This window comes from Alligator sinensis, unplaced genomic scaffold (assembly GCF_000455745.1).
Source record: "Alligator sinensis unplaced genomic scaffold, ASM45574v1 scaffold157_2, whole genome shotgun sequence".
NCBI classification, from domain to species: Eukaryota; Metazoa; Chordata; order Crocodylia; family Alligatoridae; genus Alligator; species Alligator sinensis.
This window is the reverse complement of record NW_005842107.1, coordinates 361,954-377,357: the sequence shown is the minus strand read 5'-3', so window position 1 is coordinate 377,357 and position 15,404 is coordinate 361,954. Positions and strand designations below refer to the sequence as shown.

Genomic DNA, 15,404 nt, shown 5'->3' with positions numbered 1-15,404 from the left:
ATTACAACTCAATGCCAATATTATCCCCTGAATTAAAAAGGAAAAGCATGAGATTAGTGGATTTGAATGCCCAACCCTTTGCTTGAACAACACTTTCCTCAGTAAGCTGTAGCTCAGCCATTAAGAAAGATGCTGTAACTGAGCAATTCTTGATCCACACTAAGAAAATTATATGCATATGTGTAACTGAGCTGTAAAAATACATATAAGTAACTGAAAATTAGATTGTTAGAAAAGTTTGTAATTAGAAAAATAGTCTGACATTTCATTAATGATTTGTTTTCAGTGTCAGTAGGATATGAATATGAAACATGCCCTGATTTTATTCTCTGGGAAAAAAGGACAGTAATCCTTCAGGGTTTTGAGATGGATGCTTCGAATCTGGGAGGCTGGGCCATAAACAAACACCATATATTGAATCCACAGAGCGGTAAGTTCCTTCTTTACTGATCAGACATTTGGAGAGGCATGTGTTTGCAGAATAACAATGAGGAGTTAGGTGCTCATTGTTAATATGTTGTTCTAATAGGAATGGTAAATTCCCTTTATGAAGGAACTGTACACTGGACCCCAGCTGAAAGACATAAAAGCATTACGATACTAAAATTAGCTAAATGATTAGAGTGTATTTGCACAAGAAGGCTTGGTTGGCTCAGTTAATTAAAGTATGCTGTTCATAATGCTAAGCTCAAGGGTTCAATCCCCATGTAGGCCATGTCTTTTTGGGAGACTAGATGATTTCCTGAAGTACCCTTCCAGCCCTACTTTTCTAATATTCTGTGAGAAGCTCTTGGTTTGAATCCAGTATTGGGCAATGGGGGTTGTCCGTTGTTGTAGCTTGTTGGTCTCTGTGAAACAATTTTACAACCCATCATCATCTCATTGGACGTACTCACCACAGAACTGGCTTCAACTGGTACCATTATTGGCAGTCACATCAGGGAAGCGGAGAATCTAATGGTTAGGAAAACCAAGCCAGCTACTTGCATGTAGATATGGTGTTTCTAAAGTATATTTCAAAGACTGTGTAGAAGCTTACATACCTGCCCATATGTTGTCCTTTGGCTAGGTTACAGTTCAGGCTAGAAGTCCAGCAGCAGTCACCAGCGCTAAGCAAAACAATCCACTGAATCATTTTATTTCCCTAATGTGATTTCTGCTTAAAATTTCTCAAGGCATTAATCTGTTTTCAGGCTGTTAGCATTTTGTTCTTATCCCCCCTCCCCCCAGTCACTATAAATAGGAGCCCATGGGATAAATCTAGACAGTGAACTTACCATACTCAGCATTGGCACCGTTAGATATGCCACCCACAGTCCTCCACACTGGCTGTCCCCTAAGCTGGAAGCATGGTAGCTGTGTCCATCTGGCACTCAGAGGTGATGGAATTGGTACTGTCACCCACCATGTACTTAAAGGTACTGTCATTAGACCATGTAGACATACCCTCAGTGCATTTAAACTATGAAGTGAATGCGTGTTATAGTAAATTTCGGCAGCTGGAATATATAGGTATGTAGATAAGCAAATAATGGAGATGCAGGAAAAATGGTGAAAAACCTAGTGTCAGATCCTTAAGTAAGCATAAGTTTGCACAGTATTTTCAACATAGCTCCCCAAAGTTTAAATCAGGTGAGATTCTCTCCACTAAAATCTATTTCCAACTGCAAACGACTGTTACCCGGATTCCTACACTGATATAAAGCCGTCAAGTTCTTTTATAAATTCTGTTGTCCAGTATATGAGTACAGTATAAATATTCCATATACAAAAGGTCAGATTTAGTTTGTAAATTATCCAGATTTTTGTTTTGATTTGAAATAGTTTGACATTTTAAACAGCGGGTCTTTCAGCCCCACATTATTGGTTAGTATAGATTGTCTTTCTTAAATGCCAGCTATTGACATTTAACACAAAGAGGAATCTGACCTCAGGCAGCCCAGCCCCCAACTGTGCGCCACACAGTCTACTTTTTAGTGCCAATTTGCCACTGACACAGCTTAATTTCAAGACACAGTTATTGGCAAAAAACACCAATTTATATGGATGCGCAGGCTTCATACCGATTGTAATGATTGCCATTGTTTTTCACACTAAAATGTTTCTAAGAGGCTTTGTAAATGTCAAGATAGGACCCAAGGGCTAAACATTTGGGGCTAAATTATGCCTTTCAGCAACAAGCACAGAGTACGTGGTGATAAATTCTTCTAGCGGCAGCTCCCAGAGACAGTATAAGACAACTGGCTATACTTCAGAGTACAGGCATCCAAGCTAGCTTTAATCAGGCTAGCTTAGGCAGTCCTAGCTGCAGTGCACAGACTGCTTCAAGCTTCTGCTGTGGCTAGATTCCTTCCAATATCAAAGCTAGATCATTTAAAGCTGGGGGTATCTCTAGGCTACACAGCGGGTGTATCTACATGAGATGCTTTTATGTAATGCACAGTGAAGCATCAGTGTCTACACATACACAGCAATTACTGCATAGTAGATTAGTCTAATGTGCCATTTTCTAGTACCTGTAGATAAAGGTACTAGAAATCAGTGCATTAAACTAATGTGCCAAAGTGAATGTGTAGACACTGACCGGGAGCAAATTGCAGAGGGCCACAGGGGGTGGGGAGAGCTGCCCAGGCTCAGTGGGATGGTGCCTCCCAGCCACATGGAGATCAGGATGGGTCCCAATCTCCACATGCCTGGAAGGCAGCTGCCCAGACAGCTCTCTCTTGCCCTGTGGATAGCCTCTACCCCATCCCACCAAGCTGGGACAGCTCTCTTCCAGACACATGGAGATCAGGACAGGTCCCAACCTCCATGTAGCTGGAGGGAGTGTCCCCATCTCCATGTGGCTGGGAGGCAACTGCCTGGTACCCCAGGCAGCTCTCCCCTGCCCCATGAAGGTCAGGACCAGCCCCTGTGCCCCCTGTAAGTCTGAGGCTGGCACCCAGGGGAGCCTGGAACTCCCCCTGGCTGCTGCAGGGGGGGCAGAACCCTAAACTGAACTGCTCCTGTCAGGAGCACATTTACTGCCGACAGGCACACATCCAGATGCGTGCGGAGGCCTAGTTTAATGCACCTGAATTTTCATGCTACACTTACTTCAAAAGGATGCAGCCTCTTCTAAATATTCCTGTTAGTACTATCCCTGAGAAGCCCTTGTGATTTGATTAAGTAAAAATTTTGATTGTCACTAACTCTTATACCTATGTTTTCCCTGGGGAAAGGAGTCTTCCTCTCCCAGCTGGGGAACGGACACAGTCCAAACCCATTTTGCAAGTTTAATTAATTGAAGCAGCTCTCTTTAATAGGACTATAGCATAATACTTTCTCACTTTTAGTTACGTTAGTGATCAGGTGGAGCAGAATCAAATAACAATCAGCTCAAAAGGATCCTGCATTGCTGTCTTGCGCCTCTTCTCAGGGGCTTTGTTTTGTCCCCTTATTTCCATTGGGTCTTTATGCACACATTGGATCTTACATGTATTTCCCTTTCAATCCAATCCTGCTTTGACCATGTTTACTGCTTAAAACATTTCCAGAAATAGACCAGTGGTTCCTTATCATGGAAACTGAAAGTAACATATCCCTGTCTCTCTCTATTTTGCATCCCACCACTGTCTTAAAGGGGCCTCACAACAGAGCAGCAACCTAGAGTTTAGCTACATTGCTTGCTACGAACACCTAAGCATTACAGGAGTCCTGTTCAGCTTCTTCATCCTGCCTTTTAAAACAAATATAAGCAAGCACTCAATATTTTTATGTAAGTAGAGGTGAATAAATATCCATCTAACACACTTAAGAAGGGATTTTAATTTTATGCAGTCTTTAAGTATTTGTTATCTAACATTCCCACCTAACATACATGCATAAACTGGGAAAGATTAAGATTTAAATCAGGGTCAACTGTTATTCACCTTTCCCTTTCCAAGTATGCAGTCCTGGGAGGCATAGAGTACATGTTGTTCCTTGAAGTTAATTTGTCTACTCATATGTTTAAAGTTAGGCATATACGTAAGTGCCTTCTTGAATTGGGGTTATAAGACGTGATCTAAAACCAAGTAAAATCACTGAAGAGTCCCATCGACTTCAGTGAGCTTTAGAGTTGGCCCATAGCACTCTAAAGTAAGAACAAATGCTTGAGGAGTCCAAGATGGAAAAATAATTAAACATAGCAATTATCCATCTAACTTAGTAGAAAATAGCCCCACAAATAAATGACAAACCAGATATTCAACTCCATTACCAAAAGGTCAAGAATAAATAATAGACTACTACTTGGTCTTAGCCAAAAGGTTAAGAAAATCTCTTCAATTTCATCTATGCAACCCAGACATGTAAATAAGGGTAAGGTTGTGAGTCAAGCCTAAAGACAGAAAAAATAAATTTGAGGTTTATGTTCTGTGCCAGTTTGAGAGGAGCTGAAAGCATGATGGTAGAACAGCCATCTCAAATATGAATTTCTTGCAATTATTTTCACAGGCCATAGATTTATTTCCTTTTTGAAATGCTGCCACTGGATCAACTGTAGGAATAGCATCAGGAACACAATTCAAATGTAAAGTTTTTCTATTCTTTATTTTGAATGGTTTTTGTTAACTTTCATTTTACCCTAACATTAGTTTAATCAGTTGTATTGTGATACGGAGGTTGCAGTCGATTTCCATCAATAAAGTCTTCTCCCCCAGCAGACTTTCTGCTGTTCCTTCCCTGTTCTTATGGTTATTTCTATGACTGAGAGAAAATGCATGAGCAGTGTAGGGCGTAGTCTCCTCCTCTGACAGCTAAGCATTCTGATCTTGAAGCCAAGGAGTCAGACTCTATATCTACAAAGTGGCCCCACTTAAGTAATATGGGTTGTTCCCAGCCAGACTGTCCTATAACCTATAGCTGCTGCTCTCCCAGGATAAACCATGAGTGTACAGATGTTCAGGCTTTTTCTCCCAGAGTAAAAATGGCTGCTTCAGGAGAAAAATAACCTGGGAACAACTAGAATTAAATATCTGTATGTGCTGTAGCTTTTCTCAGAAAAGAATAAAGTCCTCCAGCATCCATCTCCATGCCTCAGGAGACAGTGGGTCACTCATTGGCCTCCACTGCTCCAGCAGGGAGCAGAACATGACCCCTTCACAGTCCCTACACTGTGCTGGAAAGAAATGCAGGCTGACCATGGGCAGTCTGGGTTAGCCAATCAGGGCTGCCCTATGCACTGTTGCCACCTGCCACCAGGCAGACTAAGGGAGTTTGCAGAGCATGCTGAGTTGAAATGCACAGTGTCAGCATTGCAAGCTCTCCATTCTTCAGGGCCTCAGCATTCAACTGCCTGTACATGCAGCTCTGGGTAAGTTTTTCTACCAAGAGAATAAACCTGAGAGAATTATCCCATATTATTTGAAAGTGTATATGCAACCTACGTCTCCTATTTCCTGACTGAGGTGCTGTAAGCACTAGGTTATTACAGGGAGGGTAGACATCACTATCATTAGGTCTCCTCAGAAGGCCCTGGATCCTGTGGATAAAGGCATTTTACTGGCAGCCCTGTCTCCCAGGAAGGATGGAAGTTCTGACATATGCTCAGCATTTCCTGTTCCCTAGTCAATGTCTGGTCTCTGAATTGCCCCTCAGAGATACTTAATTTCCCCCAGTGACTGTATAGGGAATCAAGGTCATTAATCCCATTTCTTTGAATTACTACTCAGAGCCAGGTGTCTAATATTTAAGGATATTGAAGCCTGAGCTGGAAGTACCTAAGAGACCAATCTGGCTTTTGTATTTAGAGATCACACATACCTGCATATTAGCTCCTGAATGCATGAAGTACTGTTGAACTGTCCAGCTAGCTGATGAATACGAATGAATAACCAGTATTTCCTTTGAAGTGGATTATTCTTTAGATGGGCAAGTATATTGAAAGTGTTCTTTTTCCATTTTAAAGGGACTTTATTCTTTGAAGTTACAGATACAGTAGCTCTGGCCCCGATCCAGCAACATACTGATTGAAATCAAAGCGACTACTCACATGCTTAAAACTAAGCACATGCTTAAATTTTTTAAAAGCCAGGCAAACTCTCTGGAGTCCTAATTATATATTGGTGTTTGTATGAGACAGATGAGAGAGTGTCTTTACATAGTGAGCCTCAGACAAAGGCCAACATCTCCTGTCAGGAAAATGGTTTTACAGGGTGGGAGAAAGAAATCAATTTCCATTGATTATGTTGGTATATTTCCAAGGTCCTCTTCTATGCTGAGTCTAAACTCCAAAGAGAAATACATATCTTGTCCCTTGTTGTTCATCAATAAATTTGAAAAGTTTCCTCTTTGAAAGCTGTATAAGGTACCACCCACTAGGCTCCAAGGGGAATTTCCATTTCAAACTTCTTTACAAACTGCAAAATAACTTCTAGACAAGGACTATAGGATTGCTACAGTTGCAACTGTGTCAACATTTAAGGAGACTCTAAAGTAGTTGAATGTGGGCATGTCTACATGTGCATTTACACCAGCTTAAATTTACTGCACAGTTAGCAGGAATAGGCCGACGTCGACACGTGCAGGTGTTAAATCACGTTAACGCTGCCCATGGACTGACTTGGGACTAAGGTTAGATCCAAGTCAGTTCACACACACTCATTATTGAACAGTAGGGTGTTATCAAATTTACACTCAAGTCAGCATAAGTTACCATATTTACTGCACGGTATGGGTGTGCACACGTAGATGTGTGCCCATACTGCGCAGTAATTTTGGTTACTGTGCAGCAAATGCACACATGTAGACACACCCTATGTCTCTTAATGCATAATTCCCTATGCTGTTTAAATTATGAAGTGGATGGAGTTACATCAATGTTAGACTGGTATTCAGTTCAGAATCAGGACAATGGATGAGTTGTGTCTATGGTTCATTTTACATAGCAAGTAGATTGATTGCGGTGGGTTGTGGTGTGAGGTGGTAGGAAGCTGTAACACGAGCAATGCATTTCCTAAAGTTATACTGCCAAGAAAGTGTTGTTAATAGCTGGAGCAAGATTGAATGCTGTGGTATCATGGAATGGAATTATGCTTAGTTGGATGAAACATATATTCTTGTGACAATAGCAACAAAGGAACCTTTCAGCACGATGTTTTTTCAAAAGCTGAACACGGTGCAGTACAAAGGGGTTTTGCGCATTTCTTTTATTGTTCTGGCTTTAACCTGGGATGTTAATATGCCAGTGGCACAGTGTCTCCTATGAAGCACAGCTATCAATTGTCAATGTAATCAAAAACTATATTCTCCTGTGTTTTATTTCCTTAATCACACTTCTTATTTGGTAGAGTGCTGGGCTTTCTAATAGAATCAAGGGATTTGGAACTTGCGGTCTTGGAAGACTTCTGTAGAATACCTCTCTTCAGTTTTAAAATTGCCATGAGTATAGTAATAACATGTCATTTTTGAGGGTAATTGTTAACTATATTGCTATGTGGTTATAAAAAAAAAAGGATATCTACCTGAGAAAATAGATGTTAGTACTAGATCTGGTATTACCAACCTAATAATCGGAAAGATTTTTGAATGATATGTCCTACTGCTCAGTGCTGAAATACTGACAAGTTGAAAAGCTGTTTTCTATTTTATGGCAGAGCATATTGTATTTTCATTGGTGAGAAATTCCATTGCTGATCAGAATTTCTCTTCTATGCTTAACTCAGCTGTACTGCAGTCACCACCATTTTTATACATTATCAGCGGCTTGCATTTGAATATTGATTGTACACTGCAGTTCAATGCCCTTTTCTGAAAAATGCAGAGTAGTCCTGCTATTAATCTCCCTTAATTAAATATTCAAAGTGTCTAAGAAATTCCTGTGCTGGCTAATAAAAATTTATGAATAAAATGAATATTTAAATAGTAATCCCCAAGAAATTAGATACCGCTGCAATTAACAGTCAATTTGTTAGAGTGTTAACTAACCATGCGCTCTAATCATGATCGCAGACCTTAAAATAGTCACTAACCACTACCCAAACAAGACGCTCCTGGAGCTCGAGCAGGGGCTGTTTAGAATTGGAAGTCGGTTCTTAGAATCTTGTCCTTAACTCTTTAAAAGAACTGATCATACTTCTCCTTGTCAATGAAGAGCTTTTCAGCAGCACTGCTAAATACACAGGGAAGTTGAAGAATGCTATAACTACTGCATTTGTCCCTGCCAGCTGATTTTCATTTCAGCATTATAACAAGCCAGGAACTTACACCCATGGTTTCAGAATGCGTAGGTAGAACAAGTCTTCTCTTTGCCGGCTCTGCTTATTTTTTTGCGGCACAATGAGAGCAAAACAGAGCTGAGCGCAAAAACTGAGCAAAATTAATTTATGACAGCTAATATTTGCTTTTTTATTATGACTCCTTTCTGTCTTCAACCTTCTCTTTTCTCCCGTCTAGGCATTGTACACAAAGGAAATGGTGAAAACATGTTCATTTCCCAACAGCCCCCTGTTATCTCGACTGTCATGGGTAACGGACACCAAAGAAGTGTCTCTTGCTCCATTTGCAATGGCCTTGCTCTCAACAACAAACTCTTTGCCCCAGTTGCTATGGCTTCTGGCCCTGATGGCAGTGTATATATCGGAGACTTCAATTTTGTCAGACGGATATTTCCCTCAGGAAATTCCATTAGCATTTTAGAACTACGGTAAGAAATCATTGATTTCATTGATTGGTTGGTGGTCAGATTTATTATCATGAATATGATACTGCTATGAGAAATTCAATGAAATATTTTTAAGTGGCCTGAGGGATCAGCCAAATTCAGCTGCCTAGAAAAGATGTGTCTTTCTTATTTAATGTCAAACAACATATACCTGAAACCTTAAGGTTACTTTAAGGTGGTCAGTTAAGTGATGCAGGGGTGCTTATGTTACGTCTTCTTAATTATGTAATTAGTTAAAAAGGTGTAAACTGAACACGCTTAATCCTCTCCCCCCATATATTTTTCATATACATTTTTCAAGGTAGAGTAAGATTTTAAAGCATTTTTTTCCTTTAAATCGATTTAACTACCTAAGATGAAAGAGTTCAACAGAGTAACAGACTCAGATATGCTCAGAGCTCACAGAGCATTGGTGCTTACTGTTAAGGGCAGATTGAGTGCAGAAGTATGCAGATCCAGTTAAATTGTTTCCCAGCCTTTCTTAGAAACCCAGCAAATTAAAGCTGGGTGGATCTTAAGACATATGCAGGTCACAGGCATTCAGAACAAAAGTCTCTCGATCCAGGGAGCGTTCTGCCACCAAAAGGCTACTGTCCTATACCTACCCTGCAATACCAGTGGTGCTCAAACTCCAGTCTGTGAAGTTGTCATCCAGCAGTAATAGAGATCTCCACAGGCTAATTGCCATTCCCCTGCTGTCAAATTTCCTGACCCATAGGAAGCCCCACAGGCAGGATAACATGGCCCTGTGCTCTAGATCACACAGGTGTGGGGTTGGGCCAGCATGCAGGGTCAGCTGGTACATGGACAGATTCGGTATGCTGGATTGCACCCACAGACAGACCCCACATTGCTCATTTGGCCCATGACGCCGTAATACTGTGCACCACTGTACTCGATATGCCTGCCCCTGCCATTGACACTGCACCCAGTTTTACTCTTGGGAGGTACAAAATGGTCCTGGCCCCCAAAATATTACAGTAAAGCTTTTCTCACAGTTACTATTTACACACTGCACTATTTACACCCTCTTATCTCAATTAGAGTTCCTTTCTCTGAAAAGCCACTAATCTGTACTGGAAACAGTAGGACCACTCACTTTTTAGGATTAAGCCTTTACTCATGCAAGTACCAAACTACACCAGGGGGCACCATGTCCCATGTAATTTATACCCCACCAAACCTTTATTGCATATCCAAACACACGACTGAACTTCCAACTAGCATGATTAGAGCTAAGACTGCGCATAAATTGTTTGGGAGGAGGAGTTCTGTGAGCTGTGGGCAGTGGAAAAGAAGCAGCTAAATTGGAGTGAGAGAAATGATGGATAAAGTGGTGGTGGGATGCTGAATGACTTGACTGCTTTCCTTGATTCCTGCATGGTGCATTGGTGGACTGTACAAAGTGAATAAGTCTGGGGTGTGTGTGTGTGTGTGTGTGTGTGTGTGTGTGTGTGTGTGTGTGTGTGTCGTAGGCAGAGGTGGTTGTTACGGGTTTTGGTCAATGTTGCCAACTGATGTGTGTTGTTTTGCTTTTTTTCCGGCTCCTGAACTGTCATATTAGGAACAGAGATACAAGGCATAGGTAAGTAAACTCTGGTACTGTTGTGTACACATGCCACTGCTTTAAAAGAACAAACCTAAGCAAAGGGAGGAGCGGGGTTCAGTACAGGTTTACAGAAGCACTGTACCTTTAACCAATGTGACTATAGATCAAACTCAGCTGTGTTTGCTTTAGGGGGGTGTAGAGGTGGAGCACCTCTCCAGACCTACAGGCCCCTCAGTTTGCTAATCACCAGGGCACAGAACAGAACCTAACTGTAAGAGCAAGGGTTAAGAGTATTTGTTAAAGGTGACTGTTATTTCATTAATATCTGTCCTATTCATTTTGCTCTACAAGCGTGTTTCAGAAACTAAAGGTAAAACAGCTGCCCGTGTTGTAGGTCTGTGACAAAGAGGGAAACTGTACAGCAGCAGGAACACTGACTGCAGCTTTGTCGAATGACCCCATCGTTCATGACTATCTAGAGAAGTGATGTGGTCCACTAACTGCATTGCACACCAAGTGGTTTTATTTCAAAATTGCTGTTAATTTCTGAAACATCCTCATATATTTTGTATACACTTGGTCAACTGTAAATGTGGTCTGCCAGGGCAAAGTAGAACTGGTCAAGGAACAGTCACAGAACTGTGACTTGGCAAGTCACAGCTCCTTTTCTGCTTTCACATGGCCCTGGGGAGGAGGAATGCTACTTCCCACTTTTTAGAGCAGCTCATTCCTTACCATGGGGCCTGTTGGCCACTCCACACAACAGGTAGTGAGAGAGGTGGCCAAAAAAGTAGATGCCCAAAAGTTCTTCCCTTTCTTCCCCGCTCTGCCCCCTTCCTTGTATTAAGAAGAAGTGCAAGAAAGCCTTGTTCTCTTTCTCACAGCAGAATCACAGCCTAAGCATAACCCCGCATGGGGGAAGAGACAGACTCTAGATAGCTGAGTGTCGGCTGGATCAATCTAGCCAGTACATGACATTAAAAGGGTTAGGAAGAACAGAGAACAACAGGCTATCAGGGCTTCTTACGCTTTCCTTAGAGTCTAAGAAACAAGCTCCTCCCTCTCCTGACAGATTAATTAAATGAGTAGATAAGGCAGGATGGAGGCATCCTATTTTGATGGCTGTGTGACAACACAGAGAAAATCCCAGAACAGACTAAACCAAATGTACAGCACATTTTGTTTTGAGGGCTGACACCATCATCATCAATTATTTGACTTTAGCCACAATATTATTACTGAATGAGAGTTTATTTGCCAGCCTCCTTATCAAAAATATAATCTTTCATGCATTTTGCAACAAAAAGTTAATGGGAAGATATTACAGTAGCTCATGGCATGCATTTCCATGGTTTGTTTTAATGATCGTTTCAATTTTGTTTCTGAGATAAACTGGTCAAATTTGTTCTAAATTACATGAAGTTGAAAAGAAGAAAATTGAATTGGTTTGCTCTGGAATGCCAATTGTCAGCAAAATGGCATTAATCAAGGTTCTTAATTTTTGCTTCAGTTTATGAAAGACAACTTTCTCAATGTCAGTTCAGTAAAACAGAAACCTGCTAGCTTGCCTACATAGGCTTAAACATTAGTTAAGTTACTTGTCAGATTACTTCCCACTAAAGTGCTGTAGACTATTAATTGCAAGTATTAATTGCCTATTTGCCAAGTTACATTAGTCTTACTAACTTAAATGAAGTGATCTGTGGTAAACTGGAGCACATCACTTGGAGCAAGTAAAAGGTATTGTGGTTATGGAAAAGCTGTTACCAGTCTTCATTGCACACAGCTCTGCTGAGGCTTTAAAAGCCAAAGCCACATTAGAGAAGGGTATGAATGTGCCTTCTTCCCAAGGAGGACAGAGGAACATAGAGTGCTTCCACAGTTGTAGATTGGTCTTGCAGGAGTAGCGCCTATTATACCTTTTGCCACAGTTCGGGTAACCTGCAGGTGGGCCCTGTCTGGGAATGGGGTAGAGGAGTCTATAGGCTCCATTGGAGACCTCTGGGAATGCCATAAAGTGCAGGGAAAGCCCTTATTATACAGTGTCTGAGGATGCTCAGCCAGACCCTTCTAGCTAGTTCAGGAAGAACAGGACTGTGCCCTGCCTCTTCTGCCCCCATTCTGGACTGGTTTGCATCTCTTAGAGTGGAAAGAAGGTACTCTGTGGTCAGGTCAGAATTGAAAACCTGCTACCGTCATGACCATAAGCAGTAAACCTACTCAACGCCAAGTGCTGGGTGGTGGTTAATTAACCTGGCAACCTCAGGAAGCACTAACAGCTTCAGCTGGATGAGCGCCTAAGGAAGGTAGTGGAACCCTTGATGAAGGAAATGCCATCAAAAGGTAGATGAGCATAATCGCTCAGTGATTTTGCCAACGGCATCCACACAGGGCAGATTGGGCTCTTCAGCTGTGGCTGGCAACCAGTCTAGGAGTGGAGCCCCAAAAGGCAGGCAGATGGCAGACCTCCTCTGCACTGGCAACTCCAGCAGCATAGCTAGTTCTAAACGTATCGACTCCCGCCTTTCCTTTGGACCAAACCAGTATAGCCAAGAGGGAGGCGCTGATACATGGGCAGAGTACCTCCTCTGCACTGGCAACTCCAGCAGCATAGCTAGTTCTAAACGTATCGACTCCCGCCTTTCCTTTGGACCAAACCAGTATAGCCAAGAGGGAGGCGCTGATACATGGGCAGAGTAGTGTCTCCATATCAACTGCCCAGGCTATTGCAGCCACAGCACATGGAGAGGACATATCCTTGCTGGCAGAATGGACACAATACGGAAGGTGGCAGTTATGGGTTACAAGCTTTCACTTGATTGGCATAGAGCAGGGCTTCATGGGTCACCTTTGAGCATAAGGAATCGTCGCATTCCACTAATCAGCTACCGCCCGCCATAATGCCAGGCAGCCACTGGACAGTTAGGTGCTGACCCACTACCGTCTGTCTATCTCATTGGGTACATGGGACTAGGCCAAGAGCGTAAAAGCAGACAAAATCTTGCACCTGGCAAAAACGAGAAATCAAGAACCTTCTGGCTTGGAAGCTGGAACATCAAGATCATGTGTCTAGGCCTGACAGACTATGATGACCTACAGTAGATAAGCAGCATACAGAAGTCAGTCTTGATTGACTGCAAGCTGTACAAACTCAATGTTGACATTGCAGTGCTCTAGGAAACAAGACTTGCAGATGCTGGTTCTATCCAAGAGGCCAATTATAGCTTCTTTTGGAAAGGTAAAACTACTAAAGAAAATAGTCTGCACAGCATCAGCTTCACTGTGAGCAACAAGGTGGTAAAGCTTATAGAAACACCCATTAGAGAGTCAGAGCGCATCATCCAACTTAGACTTCAGACAATCATCAGCTTTGCGAACATCATCAGTGCTTATGCACCAACACTCAACTCCGTCCCTTAGGAGAAGGATACATTTTATGACACTGCACCAGGTTGTCAAAGGAATACCATCAACCGAGCGACTGTTCCTCCTTGGAGATTTTAATGCAAGAGTCAGTGCAAGCAACAACTCATGGCCAGATTGCCAAGATGTTTAGCATTGGCAAGATAAATGAAAATGGCCAATGATTTCTTGAATTCTGTGCCCAAAAGCAATTGTGCATTACCAATTCATATCTTGCCGGAAAAAATCACCAGTGTCACGGCAACATCCACGATCGGGTCGCTGGCACCAGTTAGACCTTGTTATTGTTAGGAGGAAAGATTTACCTTCAATGCAGAAGACCCGCACGTTCCACAGTGCCAGTTCTGACACCGTCCACTCCATGATCATTAGCAAAGTGAATATTACAGCCAAGAAACTACATGGAGCAAAACCTAGGAGCAAGTCCAGAATCAATACCACTAACACCAGGAATCAGAGTAAGTGCTAAGAGTTTGCGAAAGCTTTCAAACTCAGCATGTTTGGGAAGTCAGTATAAAAGAACAGAGGAAATTTGGGAAGGTTTAAGAACTGCAGTCCATGAAACAGCTAAAGCTACATTTGGGGAAAAGAGACCATTCAATATGAACTGTTTGAGGAAAATACAGAAGAACTATTACCTCTTGTCAACATCAAGAACACAGCCTATCCGAAACACAGCAAGAAGCCAATTGAGAGCACCAATGCAAGACTTCAACAAGCAAAAAATGAGGTACAGAGAGCAACCAGACACTGTGCAGATCAGTACTAGACTAAGCTCTGTGATGAGATACAGACAGCCTCAGACACAGGAAACTAAAAGTCATGTGCAAAGGGCTGAAGAAAGCTCTAGGCCCTACTGTCAACAAGGTTGCTCCTCTCGAGTTGTGCAATGGTGAAGCCATTACAGATAGAAACAAGCAGATGTCTCTTTGGGCTGAACACTACTCAGAGCTATACTTACAAGAAAGAAACATTACCAGTGAACCACTGAACCTGCCAACTCTACAGGTCATGCTAGGGTTAGATGTGGAGCCCACTGTAGAAGAGTTAAGTAATGCCATTGATTTATTATCAAATGGCAAGACTTCTGGAAAAGATGGCATCCCGGTGGAAATTCTCAAGTCCAGGAAAGGAAGCCTATTTCATCAACTGCTACTCAAAAGCTGGAAAGAGGGTGAGGCACCACAAGACATGCGTGATGCAAACATTGTCACTCTGTATAAAAATAAAGGAGATAAGAGTGACTGCAACAACTACAGAGGTATCTTGCAACTTAGTACAGCAGGAAAAGCTTTCACAAGAATCATCTTGGTGCATCTACAACAGCTGGTGAGTCATATTTACCGTGAATCTCAGTGTGGATTCAGGGCTGGATGATAAACCATAGACATGGTATTTTCTCTGCGGCAACTTCAAAAAAAGTGCAGACAGCAAAACTGACCACTGTGCATCACCTTTGTGGATCTAACAAAAACATTTGATACCATCAGCAAAGCAGGTCTATTTGCAGTCCTGGAAAAGATAAGATGCTCACCAATCCTGTTAAGTCTTATACATTCCTTCCACACCAACATGAAAGCTACTGTTCAGTTTGAGTCCACTTCAGACAGCTTTGAGATGAGAAACAGAGTGGAGCAAGGATGCGTTCTTGCCCCTACACTCTTTGGAATCTTCTTCTCGCTACTCCTGAACTACATGTTTGAAGACATGGAAGGAGGAATATACCTTCACACCAGATCAGATGGGAAG

The 15,404-nt window shown here is 42.1% G+C and overlaps 1 protein-coding gene across 1 annotated transcript in view; it reads left to right on the top strand.

Moving 5' to 3' along the window:
- TENM1 (teneurin transmembrane protein 1) overlaps positions 1-15,404 on the top strand; it is a 572,606-nt gene that overhangs the window by 473,736 nt on the left and 83,466 nt on the right. The window contains exons 19-21 of the mRNA XM_025205187.1: positions 287-430; positions 8,416-8,665; positions 10,248-10,268. Of these exons, the coding sequence (XP_025060972.1) occupies positions 287-430; positions 8,416-8,665; positions 10,248-10,268 (415 nt within the window). The remainder of the gene's footprint in view (positions 1-286; positions 431-8,415; positions 8,666-10,247; positions 10,269-15,404) is intronic.